Source organism: Camelus bactrianus, chromosome 9 (genome assembly GCF_048773025.1).
Source record: "Camelus bactrianus isolate YW-2024 breed Bactrian camel chromosome 9, ASM4877302v1, whole genome shotgun sequence".
NCBI classification, from domain to species: domain Eukaryota; kingdom Metazoa; phylum Chordata; class Mammalia; order Artiodactyla; family Camelidae; genus Camelus; species Camelus bactrianus.
The window spans coordinates 43,501,261-43,522,634 of NC_133547.1; the positions used below are offsets into that span (position 1 = coordinate 43,501,261).

The 21,374-nt window shown below is 35.9% G+C and overlaps 2 protein-coding genes across 6 annotated transcripts in view; both read right to left on the reverse strand.

The window, feature by feature from the left end:
• PHTF1 (putative homeodomain transcription factor 1) overlaps positions 1-14,614 on the reverse strand; it is a 59,336-nt gene extending 44,722 nt beyond the window's left edge. For 2 of the 5 annotated variants that reach the window (XR_012509184.1, XR_012509183.1), the window contains exons 1-3: positions 14,044-14,608; positions 13,659-13,733; positions 12,950-13,006 (exon numbers count right to left, since the gene is read on the reverse strand). Coding sequence is in view for 3 of the 5 variants with exons in the window: in XM_010968488.3 (XP_010966790.2) it covers positions 12,950-13,006; positions 13,659-13,703 (102 nt within the window). In the remaining 2 variants the exon portion in view is untranslated. The other 3 variants (XM_010968488.3, XM_010968484.3, XM_045506238.2) reach the window with 3 other exon arrangements.
• Positions 14,615-16,639: 2,025 nt separating this feature from the next.
• RSBN1 (round spermatid basic protein 1) overlaps positions 16,640-21,374 on the reverse strand; it is a 40,519-nt gene continuing 35,784 nt past the window's right edge. The window contains exon 7 of the mRNA XM_010968471.3: positions 16,640-21,275. Within this exon, the coding sequence (XP_010966773.3) occupies positions 20,811-21,275 (465 nt within the window). The 3' untranslated portion in view covers positions 16,640-20,810. The remainder of the gene's footprint in view (positions 21,276-21,374) is intronic.

Genomic DNA, 21,374 nt, shown 5'->3' on the forward strand with positions numbered 1-21,374 from the left:
TGAAGCCCAAAGTTAGTAAAAAGAAGGATATAACAAAGATCAGAGCAGAAATAAATGAAATACAGACAAGAGACAACAGAGAAGATCGACAAAACTAAGAGCTGGTTTTTTGAAATGATAAAACTGACAAACTTTTAGCTAGACTTATCAAGACAAAAAAAAAGATAGAATTCATAAGTAAAATCAGAAATGAAAGAGACATTCCAACTGATACCACAGAAACACAAAGGATAAGAGACTACTATGAATAATTATATGCCAACAAATTGGACAATCTAGAAAATAGATAAACACCTAGAAACATAATCTACCAAGATGGAATCATGAAGAAACAGAAAATCTGAAACGGCCGATTAACAGTAAGGAGATTGGATCAGTAATCAAAAACCTTCCAACAAATGAAAAAGTCCAGGACCAGATGGCCTAACTGGTGAATTCTACCAAACATTCAAATTAGAATTAATACCAATCCTTCTCAAATTCTTCCATAAAACAAAAGAGGAGAGAACACTTCCAAATTCACTTTACGAAGCCAGCATTACCCTGAAACTAAAACCAGACAAGAACACTATAAGAAAAGAAAATCATAAGCAAATATTTTTGATAAATATAGATACAAAAATTAACAACAAAGTATTAGCAAACTGAATTCAATAATATTTAAATGACCACACACCATGATCAAATGAAATATGTATTCCAGGGATGTAAGGATTGTTCAACATTCACAAGTCATGGATATGTGATATATATACATTATCCAAATGAAAAATAAAAATCATATTATCATCTCAATAAATGCAGAGAATTCATCTGACGAAATTCAACACCCAGTGATGATAAAAACTTCAACAAAGTGAGTGTAGAAGGAATGAATCTTAACATAATAAATAATAATGACAAGTCTCATTTTTTTTCATTCACTTCATTTTCTACACATCTATTACTAATTCATTTTGAAACTCTCTATAAGTGTTATAAATGTGCTCCCAGCATACTCAAACACAACAAACCCTGATTTCTTTTTTTTCCTCCTTGAAGATACCTATAAACCACAATTTTCCGTCCTCATGCTTCCTTCTGGTCTTCTTGTTTTCTAGGCCTAATAAATGAACTTTCATTTTGAGACATCTCTTAATTATCCTAGAATTCCCTTTACCTCTCTTGGTGCTGGCCATCCTGTTTCCTGATAGTGTAAATTCCTCTTTTTTGGTTTACTCACTCATTATAATACAGTAATGTGTACTCCTCTGAGAAGAGGGGGCAAGAGTGATACATATTTTGAGACTGGTAGGTCTGAATATGTCTTCATATAGTGCCTGTGTACTTAATACTTAGGCTGGGCACAAAGTTTTAGGTTGAAAGTCATTTTCTCTGAGAACTTTGAAGGTTCCATTGTCTTACAGCTTCCAGGTGAGCCAGAGGTTGCTGCTGAGAGGCCCCATGTCATTCTAACTCCCAATCTTGTACATGATCTGTTTTGATCCTTCTCTCTACTTCCTGCTTAATCCAGGATCTGATCCCAAATGTTCTTGTAATGTTGCGGCTTATAATAAATTTCTGTATTGATCTCTGTCCCCAGTTCCTAACACAGGTCTCCTGAAACCCTTGTAATTTCCTGGGTGGCAAGAGTGTCATTTGTTCTAATGAAGCCACTCTAGGTGGGCTCCTAGATGGCTCCTGGATGATGGCTGGCCACCAGAAAGTACAAGCCATGAATAGAAGCTTGGAATTTTCAGCCCTGCTCCCCATCCTCTTGGAAAGGGCTCAAAATAGAGTTTAATGATCCATCATGCCTACCTGATGAAGCCTCCATAAAATCCCATTATTATGGGGTTCAGAGAGCTTCCAGGTTGGTGCACACATTCGCATCAGAAGGGTGACATAACCCAAACTCTACAGGAACCTTCCCAGACCTCACCCTATTTATCTCTTCATCTGGCTGTTTATCTGTATCATTTATCATAACCTATAATAAACTGGTAAATATTTAAGGAAGTGTTTCTCTGAGTTCTGTGAACTATCCTAGGAAATTAATCATACCTAAGAAGAAGGTTGTGTGGGAACCTCTGATCTGTAGCCAAATTGGACAGAAGCTGGGGGTGACCTAGGACCTACTACTTGCAGTTGGCATCCAAAGTGGGGTAGGAGCAGTCTTGTGGGACTCAGCCCTTAACCTGTGAGAACCGAAACCATCTCCAGGTACAAAGTGTCAAAACTCAGATGAACTGTAGGACATCCAGCTGGTGTCAGAGAATTGCCTGGTGTGGGGAAAAAACCTCTGCACGTTTGATGACCAGAAATGGTTTTGTGTGAGTAGTAAGGGAGACTCACAGGAGAAACATACGAGGTAGGCTGAACTGAATTTGTCTAAAATTTAGCTCTGAAACCTCAATCATGTTTCTTAGTTTAAATGCTGATCACTGAAAAGATTCTTCTTTCAACCTGTAAATGTGTGTATTTCAGTTCTGAGTAATGTTTCTGTATTATTTACTCGATAATTACTTTTTCTGGAACACCTATTAGTTGCATGTTAGGCTTCCTGATTAATTGTACTCATTTTTCTATTATCTTTTTGTCTTTTTGTACTATTCTTCTGGGAAATGGCCTCAATTTTATCTCCCAACTTTCCTACTGAATTTATTTTGGTAATTTTTATTTTCTGGTTCTCTTACTTTTTCATCTATAGAGCTTTTTTTAAAAAATCCAGTTATTAATTATGTCTTTAAAAAATAGTATTCTTAATGTTCCTACATCACTTTTTAAAATCTCTTTCTTTTTCTTTAGGTCTCAAATATTTGAGCATCTTTAATTATCCATTTACACCTAAGAGTGAGGCACTACTAACACGCTGAATGCAAGTTCAGTGTGTAATGTGTGGTGCTTGTTAAACAGTGGTCTCCCTGTAGAGGATAGCCAGCCATTTCACTTCCTTAGGTCTTTTTACTCAGCTTCTGCAAAAAGAAATTCCAGCCTTCTGTTTAGAGATTATAAACCTAGCCAGCAGACTTTTACTTAATCTCCTTTATTAGTATAGTATTTCACTCTACCCATTTGTGTGTGGTATTCCAAAATTCAGAACTTCTCTGGTCCAACCTCTGCAGAGAGCAAGCTTCACCCTACTCTTCTGTTAGAGGAAGATAAGGGTAACTATGAGGCCATGTAGAATAAGGAGGAGGATCTGGGGATAGGTCTATTGCCCCTTATACTTATGCTCAAAAAATCCTATTTTCAGTTCTACTTCATACATAAAGGTATACCTGATCCATCTAATTCCTGAGTTTTTCAGAAATCAAATACAAGGGGTTTTGGTGGGGTTTTTTTCATTTATATTAATTTATTTATGGAATTACAAAGAAGAAACACCGACCAACAATCAGCTAGAAAATATAATGGAAAAATAATCCCATTTGCAAAAGCAACATGAAAAATAAAATATCTAGTAATAAACTTAACAAAAATATTTAAGGTGTATATGTGTGTACATATATACATATATATTTATGAAGAAATCTTCAAAACATGATTAAGGGATGCAAAATTTTAATAGATTTATTTTTCCTTTTACACTTTAGAAATCTTTAGTGCTTCTTTTGGCATTACTTTAAATTTATAGATTAATTTAGGGAGGATGGGTATCTGGTAATATTGAGTATTCCTTTCCAAGAAAAGGCATTTGTTCAATTAAATACAAGGGTTTTAAAACAGGGAGTTCATTTGTTTTCTATTAGCATCCCCTGCTATAGACACTGACATTTTTACTTTCTTCACTTTCCATCCACTTTCCAACTTTCAAAATTGTGTTAATTGTTCTCATTTACTATACTCTTCTCTTCCATTCCTTCAATCCTTGTGGCTGATTTTTTCTTAATTATTATAATTTTAAAGGAGTTTCAGAAGAAACCAGATGATTAATGCACATATTCAAACAGCCATTTTTAATGAGGGTTCTCATCTGTCATGTACCCACCATCAAGTTCAAGAAATAAAACATTACAAATACTGAAATCACCTCTGCGCTTATGATTAGCCATTTATAATTTTCAAGGTATAAAATCATGTCATTTTCAAATATTAATTTTTGTTATTCTAATATTAACTAGAAAAAGAAAATAAAAACAAAAGAAAAATATTTTAAAAGAAAAGAATAGTAATTAGAATGTTTTGCTCATCTTAGTAAATATATCTCAAACAGCATGTTAAATAATAGTGATAGGGGCCATTCTTATTTTATTCTTTTTGGAGGGGTACTAAGTTGAGCTCCATCACTGAAAATAATGTTAGATCTTAGATTTAATATACTCTCTCACTTAAGAAATTTTAGAAGACAAATTACTTTGGGAATATATATGAGTTTCTTGCATATTACATTAGTAGTCTTTTTTGTACACTACAATTTTTTTCTATTGGTGTGATTTAAGAAAATAGCTATATTGACGTATAATTAACACACTATAAAGCTCACTCATTTTTAGGTGTACAGTTCTAGTAATTAATTTAGTAGATTTCTGTCAACTTATAGAGTTGTGCAAACATCACATTCAAATTTTAGAACATTTCTATCACCTCAAAAACCAGAATGGTAGTAAATCTCTGTTCCTATCCCCTAGCCAAGGCAAACACTGATCTGCTTTCTATTTCTACAGATTTGCCTTTTCTAGGTTTTTCATTTAAACTGACACTTCGATTCAACATAGTTTTGGAAGTCCTAGCCATAGCAATCAGGCAAGAAAAGAAATAAAAGGGATCCAAATTGGAAGAGAGGTAATAAAATTGTCACTCTGTGCAGATGACATGGTCCTATATATTAGAAAACCCTAAAAGCTCCACACAAAAACTAGCGCTGATAAAAGAATTCAGCAAGGTAGCAGGATACAAGATTAACATATAGAAATCAGTTGCATTTCTTTACACTAACAAATAACAAGAAAAGAAAATAAAGAAACAATTTCATTTAAAATCACACCCAAAACAATAAAATACTTAGGAATAAATTTGACCAAGGAGGTGAAAGACTTATACACAGAGAACTAAAAAACATTGATTAAGGAAATTAAAGATGACATAAAGAAATGGAAAGATATCCCATGCTCTTGGGATTGGAAGGATCAATACTGTTAAAATGGTCATTCTGACCAAGGCAATCTACAGATTTAATGTGATCCCTATCAAATTACCTATGACATTTTTCACAGAACTAGAACAAATAATCCTAAAATTTATATAGAATCACAAAAGACACAGAATTGCCAAAGCAATACTGAAGAAAAAGAACAAAGCTGCAGGAATAACTCTCCCAGACTTCAGACAATACTACAGAGCTACAGTAGTCAAAACAGCATTGTATTGGCATAAAAACAGACATATGAATTAATGGAACAGAATAGACAGCCCAGAAATAAACCCACAGACTAGTGAATTAATCTTCGACAAAGGAAGCAAGAGTATACACTGGAGAAAAAACAGTCTCTTTGGCAAGTAGTGTTGGGAAGACTGGACAGCAGCAGGTAAATCAATGAAGTTCGAACACTCCCTTCACACCACATACAAAAATAAACTCAAAATGGCTTAAAGACTTAAATATAAGACAAGACATCGTAAACTTCCTAGAAGAAAGTGGGCAAAATATTCTGACATAAATCTTAGCAATGTTCTAGGGCAGTCCACCCAGGCAACAGAAATAAAAGCAAAAATAAACAAATGGGACCTAATTAAACTTGTAAGCTTTTGCACAGCAAAGGAAACCATAAACAAAATGAAAAGACAACTTACGGACTGGGAAAAAATATTTGTGAACAATGCAACTGACAAAGGTTAAATTTCCAGAATATATAAACAGCTCATACAACTTAATAACAAAAAATCAACAACCCAACCCAAAAATGGGCAGAAAACCTAAATAAGCAGTTCTCCAATGAAGGCATACAGATAGCCAATAGGCACATGAAAAAATGCTCAATGCCACTAGTTATCAAAGAAATGCAAATCAAAACTACAATGAGGTATCACCTCATACCAGTCAGAATTGCCATCATTCAAAAGTCCATGAATGATAAATGTTGCAGAGGGTGTGGAGAAAAGAGAACCCTCCTACACTGTTGGTGGGAATGTAATTTGGTGCAGCCATTATGGAAAACAGTATGGAGATTCCTCAAAAAATTAAAAATAGACTTACCATATGTTCCAGCAATCTCACTCTTGGGCATATATCTGTAGGGAACTCTAATTTGAAAAAAATACATGCACCCCCAATGTTCATAGCAGCACTATTTACAATAGCCAAGACAGAAACAATCTAAATGTCCACTGACAGATGACTAGATAAAGAAGTTCTGGTATATTTATACAATGGAATACTACTCAGCCATAAAAAGAATAAAATAATGACATTTGCAGCAACATGGATGGACCAGGAGATCGTCATTCTAAGTGAAGTAAGCCAGAAAGAGAAAGGAAAATATCGTATATCAGTCATGTGCAATCCAAAAAAAAAAAAAAAGGACAAGATGGAGAGAGAAAGACTGTCTACAAAACAGAGACAGAGTCACAGAGAAAACAAACTTACAGTTACCAGAGGGGGAAAGGGAGTGGGGAGAGATAAATTGGGGGTTCAGAATTTGTCAATGCTAACTACTATATATAAAATAGATAAACAACAAGGCCCTACTGTATAGCACAGGGAACTATATTCAGTACCTTGTAATGGTCTATAATGAAAAAGAATATGGAAAGGAATATATACACACACACACACACACACACACACACACTAGTTTCCTCCAGATACAAGCCCAGGAGTGGGATTGCTGGATCATATGGTATGTCTATTTTCAGTTTTTTAAGGAATCTCCATACTGTTTTCCATAATGGCTGCACCAAACTACATTCCTACCAGCAGTGTAGGAGGGTTCCATTTTCTCAACACCCTCTCCAGCATTTATTGTTTGTGAACTTTTTTAACGATTTGCCCATTTTTAAATTGGGATTTTTTTTTTGTCTTCTTACTGAGTTGTAGGAGTTCTTTATAAGTTAGATAGAAAATTCTACTATACATATGATTTGGAAATATTCTCTCCTGGTCTGTGGCCTGTCTTTTCATTTTTTAAAATGGGATATTTTGAAGAAAAGTTTTAATTTCTGATGAAGCTCAATTTATCATCTTTTTTCTTTTTTGACTAGGCTTCTACAAAACCTCTGCCTAGCCAAGGTCATAAAGATCTTTTATTTTCTTCTAGAAAACTTATACTTTTGTTCTTACACTTAAGTCTATAGTCCTTTTTAAGTGGTTTTTGTGTACAATGTGAGGTCAGAATCAAGGATCATGTTTATACATGTGGATATCCAATTGTTCCAGCACCATTTGTTGATGAGACTATCATTTCTTCATTGAATTGTTTTGACATCTTTGTCAAAATCAAATTATCAAAACTGTAAGGATTTATTTCTAGATTTTCTATTCTGTTCCATTCATCTACAATTCATACTAATACTACACTATCTGAATTACTTACAGCTTTACAGTAAATTTTGAGGTTCAGTCTTCCAGCTCTGTACTTTTTAAACTTGTTTTGAATGTTCTAGGTCCTTTGCATTGCTTATCATTTTCAGAATTAGCTTATCAATTTCTACCAAAAAAAAAAAAAAAGCCTGCTGGAATTTTGAAGGGATTATATTGAATCTGTAGATACATTGAGATAATTGCCATCTAAATGTTAAGTCTTTCAGATCACGAATATGCAATGTTAATCCATTTATTCAGACCTTTAATTTCTCTTAACAATGTTTTGTAGTTTTGGTCTTATACATTCTATGTTAAACTTAATCTCAAGCGTTTTATTCTGTTGGATACTACTGTGAATGAACTGCTTTCTTAATTTCACTTTTGGATTACTCATTGTTGGTAAACAGAAATACAGATAACTTTTTATATTGATCTTATACTTAAAGACCTTGCTAAACTCATTTATTTATATTAGTAATGCCCTTGGATTTTCTAAATACAGAATCATGTCATCATGAATCAAGGCAATTTTCTTTTCCATCTCAATGCCTTTTATTTCTTTTCCTTGACTTATTGCACTGGCTAGAATCTGTAGTAAAATGTTAAACACATGTAGTGAGAGCAGACATCTTTGCTGTGTTCCTGATTTGAGGGGCAAAGCACTCAGTTTAATTCCTAAATACAGTGTTAGCTGTAGGTTTTTAATAGACACCCTTTGACAGTTTGTGGAAATTACTATTTCTAGTTTCTCATTAATGGGCATTTAATTTTGTCAAATGCTTTTTCTCTCTCAACTGAGAAGATCATGTGGTTTTGTCCTTTATTCTATTAATATATTACATTAATTTATTTTCCAATATTAAACCAATGTCACATTCCTAGGATAAATCCCACTTGGTCACAGTAGATAACCCATTTTATATGTTGTTGAATTCAAAATTTTTAACTTATGTTTATGACAAATTGTCTTTTTTCTTAATGGTCAGTATGATAGTTTATTAAAAGCTCCATATTATGACTCAGGTAAGACTTTTTTCTTCCAGTTTTACTGAGAAATCATTGACACACAATACTGTGTAAGTTTAAGATACAGAGCATGAAGATTTGACTTACATGTATCATGAAATGATTACTACAATAAGTTTAGTGACCATCATCTCATATTGATATAAAATTAAAGAAATAGAAAAAAAATTTGTCCTTGTGATGAGAACTCTTAGGTTTGACTCTCTTAACAAATTTCATATAGAACATACAGCTGTGTTAATTATATTTATCATGTTGTACATTACATCCCTAGTATTTATTTATCTTCTAACTGGAAGTTTGTGCCTTTTGACTGCCTTCATCCAATTCTCCCTGCCCCTCAACCTGTGGTAACCACAAATCTGATCCTTTTTTCTATGAGTTAGTTTGCTTTTGAAATATAAATGACCTACAACAGTATGTTAGTTCCTGTTAAATAAAATAGCGATTCCATGTTTCTATACACTTCAAAATGCTCACCAAGATAAGTCTAGTCATCATACACAGATACTACATAATTATTGACTATATTCCCCAGACTGTACATTTCATACTCGTGACTCATTTATTTTGCATCTGGACGTTTGTATCGCTTATCTCCCCTAACTTATTTCTTGCACCCACCCCTCCTCTGCTCTGGCACCACCTGTATGTTCTTTGTATCTATAACTGTTTCAGTTTTATTATGTTTGCTCATCTGTTTTGTTTTCTATATTCCACATATAAGTGAAATCATACAGTGTTTCTTTCTCTGTCTGACTTATTTCACTTAGCATAATACCCCCTAGGTCCAACCATGTTGTCACAAATGGCAAGATTTCATTCTTTTTATGGCTGAGTATGTGGCTCCATTGTACATATATGTGTGTGTGTGTGTATATATGTATCTTCTTTATCCAGCTTTGTAGTATAGCTATGACAAATTTTCTTCTGCTGTCTTTGTCTGGAATCAGGGTAATACTAGTATCATAAAATGAGTTGGGAAGTACACGTCCTTCTCTGTTTTCTGAAAGAGTTTGTGTAGAATTACTATATTAGTTCTTGCCCTAATTAATTGCAACTTATCCTTCGGATCTCATTTGAAGCATCAATTCTTTAAGGAAGGTTTCTATGATCTCCTTGACTAGGTCCATTTCCTTTATTATAAGCATAATAGCTTGCAAGCAATAGCTCTCCTTCTTTGTATTTATCCAAAGTAATTTTTATTCATTAGTAGAATTCATTGTTTCTTTCCCATTTTATCGTAAGTTCCATGGAAAAAAAAAAATAAGTGTATCTTTTCACTGCTATACGGACATAGTGCCTAGTCTACTGCCTGACACATGGTAGGCAGGTGCTCAACAAATATTTGTTAAATGAAGAATATATAATGACTGTTTTAGTTTTATTTTTGGTATTTCTTTCCCTTTACTCTGACTTATTGTCTTCTTTCTCTAGATTCTTCGTATATTAACTTGAATCACTGTAACTCTTTCTTCCTAGTTAATCTAGACATTTTTTGTTAATACAGACATATAGAACGATATTTAATCAAGTATTACTTTAGAAGCATTCCATAGATTTTGTTACATCTATTATTTTTATCTCTATCCTTCAAAAATACAGATTTGATGTGGCCTCTCTACTCAAAAACTATAAAAATTTTCCATTTCCTACAGAACAGTATTTAAAGTTCTTAGGAAAGCAGTCAACTCAGCTCCAAACTGATTTATGGCCTATCATCTCATCTATATACCTTACACTCCACTCAGATTAAGCTACTTGCTCTTCCCTTAAACAAGCATACTCTGTAAATACCATCCTCTTGTGCCCAGCACCTAGCAAAATGTCTTAAACATAATAGCTCAATAAATGTTCATAGAACAGTTCATATCACTTTTCATGATCCAAGTTAAGATTTTTTAAATTTTTTTTTTTTTTTTTTTTTTTTTTTACAATTTTGAGTGTTTTTATTATGTAATTTCTAATTTTATTGTGCTATGATCTGGTGTTAGTGTTGTTAGTTTTTTGGGGGGGTTGTTTTATTTTTTCTTTTTTTCCTTGTTTTAAATTTGTTTTAAAAAATACTTACATTTGTGTAATTTTTTTTAAATTGCATCAAATACTTCTATGGAGTCTATACTTTGGTCAGTTTTTGTTAAAACTTAAAACGTTATCTTTGCCTTTCTCCCATCACCATTACACTGTGAAATTCATGAAAGTAAGACCCATGTCTATGTTAATAACTGTATCCTTTGCACCTAGGACATGTTGGCACATTAACTCGGTAAACTTTTACAGTTGTCTTTAATTTTACTGTTTCCACTGCTGTCAAATTAAAAAGTATACCTTAAGGAGTTGTTAGGTAGATTCCCCTAGGAGAGAAAAATGAATAAAAATATACATAATAGATGGGGTTCAATTAACTACAGTGACACTGAGTTCCTAGTATGAATCAAGATGTTCTAAGAGTGGGATGCAAATGCAATTCCTGCCCTTGAGGGCTATGAAGATACCCAGGTTAACAAGTAACTTTGATACGGTGTACTAACACGAAGGTCTGTATAAAATGGCCTGGACAAAAAGGTTTAGGAAATAATTAAATTGGGTGGGGGAAGGAAGTTGGTAAGGAAATTCTATAGCAAGAAGTAAAATCCTTCTAAGGATAACTAAACCCAAACCCAGACACACTACGGTGCTGGTTCAAGATCACAAGGCTGGAGACAGAGATCACAGAAGGAAATCCAACTCCCAGGTCTGTGCATTTTTCATTATACCATATTTACTATCCATATTTTTTAGAGCTCACAAAAGAATAACAGGACAGGATTTAGAGAGTTACAAAATAAAATTTGGGCATTTATTCATCCTGACCCCATCTTCTATTAATATAAAACATCAAGGACTGTACAGAACTGTGAAAAGTTAGCCCAAGTACCATGTAGTGGAAACAACTTTCTAGTTGATAAAAAGAATGCACCCTTCATTAAGCTAAGTGAAATAAGTCAGAGAAAGACAAATCCTGTAAGATATCACATGTGGAATCTAAACAAACTAGTGAATATAACAGAAAAGAAACAGACTCACAGAGGTAGAGAAGGAACTAGTGGTTCCCAGGTTGGCGGGAGGGACAGGGGAGGGGCAAGATGGAGGTGGAAGATTAAGACGTGCAAACTATCAGGTATAAAATAAGCTACAAAGATGTATTGTACAACATGGGGAATACAGCCAATATTTTATAATAACTATAAATGGAATTATTAACCTTTAAAAATGTGTGAATCATTATACTGTATACCTGTAACATATAATATGGTACATCAACTATACTTCAATTTTAAAAATATGATATTATAAAATAAATACATAAAAAAAAAGAATGCACCCTATTTCACCAAAGATTTAAACGTTCCAGTCTAATCAATCTGACTTGGAGATAAATAGAACAAATATTAAGTTGTATTACACTCATATGTACATATATTTATTTAAATGTTAATAGAGGGTCTGAAGAAAATCTTTAAAAAAGACAGGTCCCAAAACAAGAATCTGCCAGTCACTATTCAGTAATTTCCATGGAGGTAAGACCCTGAATCTGTTGATCCAAGTATTAAGGTCAATAGAAAGACATTCTATAGGGGTAGGATGGTTTTTAGGCTTTCCACATCTCTCAAGACTGTACAATTACATTTGGCTACCACACAACCTTTCCATGACTACTTTGCACCACCCTCCCCATCAATACATGTTGACCCCAAAACACCAACTTTGGAACATTATTTAACCCTCCTTTCCCTATTATAAATTAATAAACTGGCATTCTGAATCACACATCAATTTTTGGTTGCTTAATTAGCATGAAATAACTCAAGAATCTGCTCAGTTCTAAGAGCAGTATAGAAAAAGTTTCAGAACTGGAAAAAATTTAAGCCATACTCTACATCAGTAATTGAAAAAGTGATTCAGGCAACAAATGAATTTTGTTTGCCTTGCACAGGAAGAAAAAGAGAAAGAAGAGGTAGGGGATGATGTGAAGGGAGAGGTGAGGGAGAGGGAGGAGAAGAGGGAGATGCTCAAAATACCTGGATATTTTACATAAAAATGCATATTCACAGCTTCCCTTGAAAACTTTGAATGAAGCTCTGACAACACTAGGTTTGCGTTACCACAAAGCAAAACCACCAGAGTTAAACAGCCATAGCACCATTTATATAGGACATTTGCTTTCAAATTCATCATAGACCAACTCCTTTCTATTTCCCTGATACCGAGGCCAAATGTCAATTGTCATATATCATTCCGCTTGCAGTGTTGTTTTCCTTATAAATTTGAAAGAATAAAGAACACCACACTTGGTGGATAAGTGCAGATTTTTTTTAAAGTAAGTACAATCTACTTTTCACATTAATGAAGTAAAACAAAGCTAAAAATTAATCAATTTACCTTAATCTGAGTCTGTTCGATTGACTTTTCCCATATCTGCTGATCATATGCTCCAATCTGAAATAGGAAGCAGGCCATTTAAATGATGCAAAGGCAATGTTTTTATTTAGGTCAAGTCTCACAAAAGTAATCAAACTATTAGGTTTCAATATGATATCTGGGAAATGTTTGTGCTTCTCTGAGGCTGGAATAAATTATTATTTCCAAGGACTATTTCCTTCCAAATTCTGGAAGGTTTAGCTGCATCTAAGCCTAAGTTAAAAAGCAATGTCCAAAATATTTCAAATTAAGTATCACCTTAAAAGATATTTCCACTTCTTAAGGGAAAAGCACCAGTAGGAAACCGAGAGAAATAAAAGGTAATGGACAGCTCAGTAAGGTTGTTGACAGTAGCAATGGGAGCTGTGCAGATAAAAGTTTTATGTCTAGAAAAACAGCAGTTTGATCAGAAACAAACTTTCAAAGCATTGCTGTGACACTATGAATGCAGCCTGGAGATGGGAGGTAATTTGAAAATCTTATTCAGAGGCCTGAAACTGAGTTTAAAAGACCTACTGACCTTGTACATCAGTTTTCCCATGTATGTTGAGAGATACCTTGTAAGAACACCTGTACTACCAAGCTCAGGGAAAACTAACACGATAGGTGTTCTTTGTGGGAGCTTTTTTCCAGGAAGCATGCTTTACAACTAAAAATACATTGATATTACCTTCTTTTGGTACCACGATATAGCATCTCTCTCATTTGAGGCCATCTGTGTCTCCAGCCAGAGAATGGGATTTCACTGAAAATAAAGAAAAACCAGTCAGTGAGTCCAGTTGCTGAAAGGTACTCTCCCAGTTTGGGCAGAACTCAAAAACCGCTTCTCTCAGCCTCTCTCTGAGCTGCTGACTGTCTCATTCTCCGGCTGTTTGCCAGGGGGAAAAAAAACAAAAACAAAAGCATACCAAAAAAACTCTGGCGCAGTGGCGACCGGAGATGCCTCTCTGCGATATTTTGTGCGAGCGTGTTCAGGGATGCAGAGGGAGAGGAGGGGAGGTCGCTGGAGAGGACCTGCACCCCGCCTCCTCCGCTTCCCAGCGTCCGGCTCTCACCTGGTGCCCGCAGCCCAGCAGTCCGGCGGCCGGGACCTTCCTCTTCAGCGGCCCCCGCCCCGCCGTGAGGCCGGGGGCGAGGCTGCGGGCCCGGCAGGCCGCATCTTCCCCCCGAGGCGGAGACGCCGACAGGGCCGTTACCATGGAGACCGCGGAGGCCGCCCCAGCCTCGGAGGCAACCGGCCGCCCAGCGCTCAAGGGAGGAAAGTGTGTTGCCAGAGAGCCGACGCCCTCCAAACCCGACCTACAGGCTCATCGGACTGACCCTAAAATAAGCAAAGAATGAACTGGGAAAGGAGGGAACTAAAATGTGAAGGGGGTCTTCGCTAGGCCGCCAGTCGCTATGGCAAAGGCAGACGTCTCGGGGCCGGGCTAGAAAAGTCAAGTGCAAAGGCCCCAAGGCCGGGGTAGCAGCCGCTCCGGGGCGGCGGGCGGGCGTCCTCGCTAGGCCGGGCCGGCCTGGGCCGTGGCTCAGCCCGCCGAGAGCTGGGCTACTGCAGCGCCGCAGACCACGGTGCAGCTGGGCCGCGGCTTCCGCTTTCCGGGTTTTACCGCGGAGGAGGCTCCGCCCCCGCCCGAGGCCTTCCCTCCGCGTTTCTGCCAGGTTCCCGGACCAAGAGGCTGGGGAGCCGCACGGAGATCAAGGCCACGAGCAGCTCCCCCAGATCACCCTTCAGGTCACTTCCTCAGAAATGACTTTCCCAGCCATCGGTCTAAAGGAGGTCGGTCCTGATATTCCAATAGTTCCCCATTTATTTCTTTGCAACACTTATCTTTTCTTGTGTTTTTGTAGGTTTCTTTGTGCTTAATGATTTACTATCGGTCTTTCTCCTTGGGCTGTGGGTGCCATGAGGTCAGAGATTGGGGGCTGGCGCGAGCCTGGCACGTAAGTTCGCAACCCTTGCTGAGTGAACAAATGTTTTCCTGAATTTACGCTGTCCTGGGACGAAAAGGCCTGGCAGGCTGCAGCTTACTGATTGCCTTCCTCTCCAGCCCCTCAGCAGCTGTGGGACTTCAGCGTTCTGAGTGCTCAAGGGTAAAAAGGGCCAAGGCTTGGGGCAGTTCCAGGGCCTTTTCCCAAATTAGGGTAGGGGAAGGTAGCGGCGGGAAGAACCGTTTCTAGGTTGAGTCAAGCAGCTGATAGAGGTCAGGGGAAAGGAACGGTTGCGATCTCAAATGAATACTTAAAGATACGTTAAGAAGGTTTTAAGCCGCTTTCCCCTCTCCCTCCACCCTCCCCCCGCCTCTCTCTTTCTCTATAATTGGGGGGTGGGGGGGGCATTAATGGAACGCTGACCTCTAACGGCCATTCTCACCCCACTTGAAGTACACCTCACGTGTTCTTGCTTGCCTGACATGTAGCATTTGGGTCAGATAAAGCTAATGAGATAATGACTAGACCACTTCAGAAAGCCTAAGAAGTGCAGTTCTAAATGTTTTACATCTTTATTTTTGATTTATCAAATCGACATAAGGTGTAAGTTATCCCCGTTTTACCGGTGAAGAAAATCAACTGGGATAAAAGTAACTCCCACGAAACTAATTAAAATTATTTTACCCAGGCTTTATTTTTATATTGCACACATGGGCAGTGGTTTCCTTTCCGCTTTTGCTTGACAGCTTTTCCCTTCCTTAGAGCTGAACACGACGAATCCCTTGGGTTTCAAGACAAATGGCTGACTTAACAACAACAAAAAAACCTGGAAAAATGACATGAGAAGGTCATTTTTTGTGTATCTAAATGTTTACTTTAAGACGTAAATTTACACTAGTAGCAAAAACATTTTACTTCATTGCTTGGCACACTAAGAAGCTTGGGGGAGGTTCCTGAAAGAACAGAATCAGGTAAGATGCGCCAGGAAAGAATAAGCAGCAGCAAATCATCTTTTAGGAGCCTCTGGACCAATTTTCAGTGCTTAAGTCTCTCACCTAACACAGGACTCTGAACCCAGAATTGCATTCTAATTCCTATTCCCACTAACTGACTTTTAGGCAATGTATTCAACCTAACAAGCCCATTTGCTCACCTGTATTATGGCGATTGTTATTGTTATCTTCCTATTGAAGGCTGTGAGGATTAAATGAGATATCCGCATATAAACAGCCTAGCCCACAGCAGTTACTCAAAAAAACATTCGGTCCTTTCCTTTTCCTTTCCTAATCCTAAGCAAGGGCTATCAGTGCTGAGAACAGTAAAATGAGAAGTCCACACAAATAAAAACTGATGAGGAAAAAAATCCATTTGGATTATGTCACTTAATACATCAATGACACCTGAAACACCTGTAAATTACCTTCATTAACTAACACTACATGCATGTACTTTCAAAAATAACATCCCCAGAATAAAACTTTGATTGCTCTCTCATAGGTATAAATCAATTAATGCAGCAAGAGGCACAACTGCCACAAATGCCTCCACTAACTGCTTTTCCCCGGGTATCTATGACCTTTTCTTTAGGAAACAAAGGTCACAAGATTTTCTAAAATATCAGAAAATAATAGGAGACACAGAAGGGAGAGATTAATACTTTAAAAAACAGGTTCCAGGTGGCTACAATTCACACATGCTATTCATTTTGTCACGAAACATCAGTAAAGGACAAATCAGACTTTGTTTATTAAAAAAATACTTTACAGGAAAAAAAAAACCTCTATGCATTCCATTGTCCTATTTTACAAAGAAATAGCTTAACAATTTAACACACTTAGACAGCTACAAAAAAGCACTGTGTTAAAAGGATTATTATTCACACAAATTTAGATTTAAGACTATTCATTAAAAACCTTTTTAAAACACTCATTAATGTCAATAAACAAACTAAGGCCACAAAACGCAAATAGTCCGCCAGGCAAATTATACATTTCATCTATATGCAAAGACCTCTTAAGATAAATTAAAGCCACAGGAAAAAAAGTCTTAGCTGCCAATCATAATGGAGTTTAGTCACAGAAAACACTATTACATGAAAATTTACAACATGTGATAGAAGTAGTACATAAGTATTTCTTTAGAGAGAATTGAAAAGTGCTATATTAAGAGACAGTGGTCTCAACTACATGCACAAGTGGATCCTAAAAGATGTATGAAGAAAATGGAAGGCCGTAATATTTATGGAGAGATACTTGCTTTTAAAGCAACAAACTTTCATAATGAGGATAGGTCCCTTATGTGCTAAAGAAAAACATCTGTCTTGTACATTTCCTCTACTGACTGCATGACCTATAAATACAACTAAAACCTGTTTTAAAAAAATTAAACTTAGCAGAAATACAAACCTCTGGCATGTACTAGTGAAAGGTTATTTTTCTAAAACTTGTAGCAATGATAAAACAGATTCATTAGAAAGACACAAACTCAATTACTCTAAAGGTATAAATGCAAAGAAAAATTTAATGGCAAATATAGGTTAAAATAAATGATCTAATAATGAGCTAATAATAATAATCAAGAATATATGCACTAATTGAATTTTGGAGTCATGTTCCTAAATTAGCTTTCATTCTAGACAATATTTATAGAAGGAAAGGCAATAAGCAAAAGTTTCTCCAGTCATTAAGGATGAACTTTATGCCTATTAAGACCGATGCAAGATGATGCAAGACATCTTTTCCTCAGGTTTATATTTTGTAAATAATTTGATTTAGTAAGCTCCTTTTTCCCCCTACAAGCGCTTGTGATATTAGTCAACTGATATTCCAACTGTCTCTAAGGGGAAAGGGCACCTTTCAAAAGTCTTTAATTCAAACCGATAAAGTACCAGTGAAACAAATTCTAAGTAAGCAAATTAAAAGTAAAATTAAGCCTAGGAATTCATTTTTAAAGTTAAAACTTTGGAGGGGGAATAAATATGTAGTTTTTTTTTTTAATTATTGCTTTATGAATTTGGAATACCTCTTTGAATCATAATCCTACTCCTAGCATATCCTGGTAATTACAGAATGAGTTCTGGGGCAAGGGGAAGACTTTTCTCCTGATTAATGAAGACCATAAAATCATTCTAGTTACTAAGTTAGGAATACTCATTTACTGGGTCCTTTCCATAAGCACATTTTGAAAAATATCCCTCTGCTCCACAAAATACTAAAACTTGTAGCCACATTCTGCAAGTAATCTCAAAAAGTTGGCACAACGGATAATATACCAAAAAGGAAGATCAGCTTAAATTTCAGTTACAACTTCACTGCCATCACTACTTTAACAAATCAGAAAACGCCAGATTGCTCCATGCCTCACTCCACCAAACCGAATAATTTAATGATTTTAGAAAAGTTGCAATCATTTGTATCACTAAACTAGGATACAGCTTTAAAGCAGTAAGAAACTCAAAACTTGCGCTTTTATATTCATCAGTCTTTAAAGCATGCTATTAAAATCTAATACTCACATAGGACATTCAGTTTCCAGATACATTACTAGCTAAATGTTTCTCTCTCGGTTCTATTGCAATTCTAACATACAATGAATTTATTAGTACATGATTTTAAACATTTTTTATTCTTTTAATATGCTTATAATTGGAGTTGAGGGTAGAATGTTTTATAAAAAGAAAATGGGGATTTGCTTTTGATTGTAGGTCTTTGCAGATCCGCTGGTTCCTGAGTGATTATACACAGTGCTGGCTGTCAGGAGACAGTCTCCTTGTTTATTAGCAATGACCAGCTTAGATGACAGATGGCATCTGCTGGATGGCAAGTGGGAGATGGGGAAATCGGATCTTGGAAGACAAGAAAAAAATAAAAAGTTTTTGCTTTAACAACCTTGTTCTTCATGATTATTTTAAAAAGCAAATGTTGCCTGAGAAGAATTTTACTTTGCACAGCCTAGTAAAGCTCTATGAAATTCTTCTGGACAGAAAAACAAAACACAAGAAATAACCCAAACCCACATACTTTGTGATTAAGCCCCTCCCCGCAAAATAACAAAAAACACCCTCAAAGGCAGGTCCCTTAAAAACTAGTCTTGATAAACTAGAATTTAGCCTAGAATTTATACCCAAGATTTTAAAACACCCCTGCAATAATCACATTACTTTTCATACCATTCTAATTACCTTATTTACAAAGATAACTAAAACCAACATCACTTCCAATTCATAAATGTTTTACATTGAAATGTTTCTCTATTTGTCTTCATCCTTTGTAACAGAGAATACATACATATACATATATATAAGGAATAATACAGATTCTAACTAATCACTGCAGTATTTGCTGATGGTTACTTTTCTATCGGTTTACACAGTGACCTCTATACTTTGCTAATATGCATTTAACTACACAACAATATTGCACAAAGTAATATTTATATAAGATTTAACCTATTTCAGAATATTTTAGAGAAAATTCATATTTGATATTTCAAAAGATGCAGCTAAGTTTTTGTGGTGACAGACATAATAAAGCAGCATCTTTTTTTGCCTATGTTAATGTAAATATTCCAAATCTCACCCTCCAGGAAAAAAAAAACCTCCAAATTGCACTATAACCAGGTAGATACAAGGATCTGGTCTTAGGTGTGGGGAGTACTCTTCCTTTAACAAACAAAAGGCCTACTGTATTATTAACTAAGAGAAAGTGAAATGTGTATCACATTAACATTCCAAAATAACAGAAAGTTAAGACTACACTAGCTATATGAACTGTGCCTGTTTGAAAAACAATTGTTAAATACTCAGGCACTAATATGGATTAGGCTACCTGAAACTCTAGGATGAAGTCTAGTGCCATATTCTTTGTAAGACAGTAGCAACACAGAGCAATAATAAATAAACCCAGGTATTCACCAGTTGAAACTAAATTGAAGTGTCTCAACAGATCTTTACCATGAAGAGGTTGATGCCAGCTGAAAAAATTAGTTTTTCCTAAGTTTCATGCACAAAATATGGCAGCCTCATCAGAAAGATAGGTATCATCCTCCAAGTTTGATACTCGTGATCAGTTTAGGAAGCAAAAGTATCCACACAAAATGTGAGGACGCTAGGAAGCAGAACAATAGAGTATCATGTCAACATTATCTCTTTTACCCAAAATATCTTCCATAGTTACCATGTATTCTAGAAGAGCTTAATGAACCATGGATAATGAATGACCAAGGACTATTCATCTTTAGATATTTTTAATTGAAATATCCACTGGGCTTTAAATAACAAATACCAAAAAAAAAAAAACAGTTTGGATCAGAAAGTGCTGTGCTTTCTCTTTTGTTAAGAAACCAGAGAGCCACTGAACTCCTTAGAAACTACCTGTTCTGTTTGGTTGGAACTAAATAACTGACTTGCCTATGTACAAGAAGCAGGAACTCTTTCCCAAAACCTATGCCATTTTTTACTGTAGAAGCTGAATCTGTGCCATAAAAGCACAAGTACTAAACCATAAATCTGATCTTCTATCAAAAAACAGCAAATATGGCAAGAGACAAAGGCAAGATAAAATTAAGGGAAGTGAATAATTTACCAAATAAGAATCTGTTATTCCAGAGAATTCTCGTTTTGATTTGAAGAAGAGATTGAATTGTTACCTCACACCTTAAAACAGAAAGTAGCAGCAGACCCACTATTACGTACTGTACTAACGGGATAAGATACAACTCTTAACTTTGCATAATCTGTGTAAAAAAGATATGCTTGACATTTGTGGAATGTCATTTCTCTTTATAGAATTATAGGCAAGATTTCTCCAATAAAACTTAACTTAAGCCAGTTATAAAACTATAACTTCACATCAAAATTTAAAAAAGTTAAAAAATGTGTTTGAATATGTACATATCACACAGGAGTGCTTGAATGTTCCTGCAGATTGTGTTGCTGGTCAGAGTCCAGTCTACTTTCCACCTTTAAAACTGGAATAGGCTGAGTCATCTCCTCTTGCTGTAGATTAAGTTCAGATGGAGGTGGGAAGGATGATGAAGCAGTTGTTAAAAGCTGCATCTCTGTGCATGTTTTCTCAGGTTCAGTTTTTATCCTCACACACTGGGAGTCAACTTCTAATTCTCGCTTTCCACAGTCTACATTAGAACTGCTTTCTGTGTTTTGAGAGGCTTCCACAACGGGGTGGTACTGTTTAAGCCTTATATGCCAGGCTAAGCTGCACACCGCTGACACTGTTTTGAACTGATGAATGACATTTCTAGGGATGAAGTAGATATCATTGTCGCATAGCTGAATCCTAGCGTAACGAATGCCTTCCCGCCTCATTTGGTTAAGTTTTGCTTCATCCACCCACTGAACACACTGAAGAGAGGAGAAAAGTGGCATGAGATTTTAAAGTAAATTATGTAATGATTTAGTCAAATAAAATATTATAATTAGCATAGGGAAACAGGAGGGTCA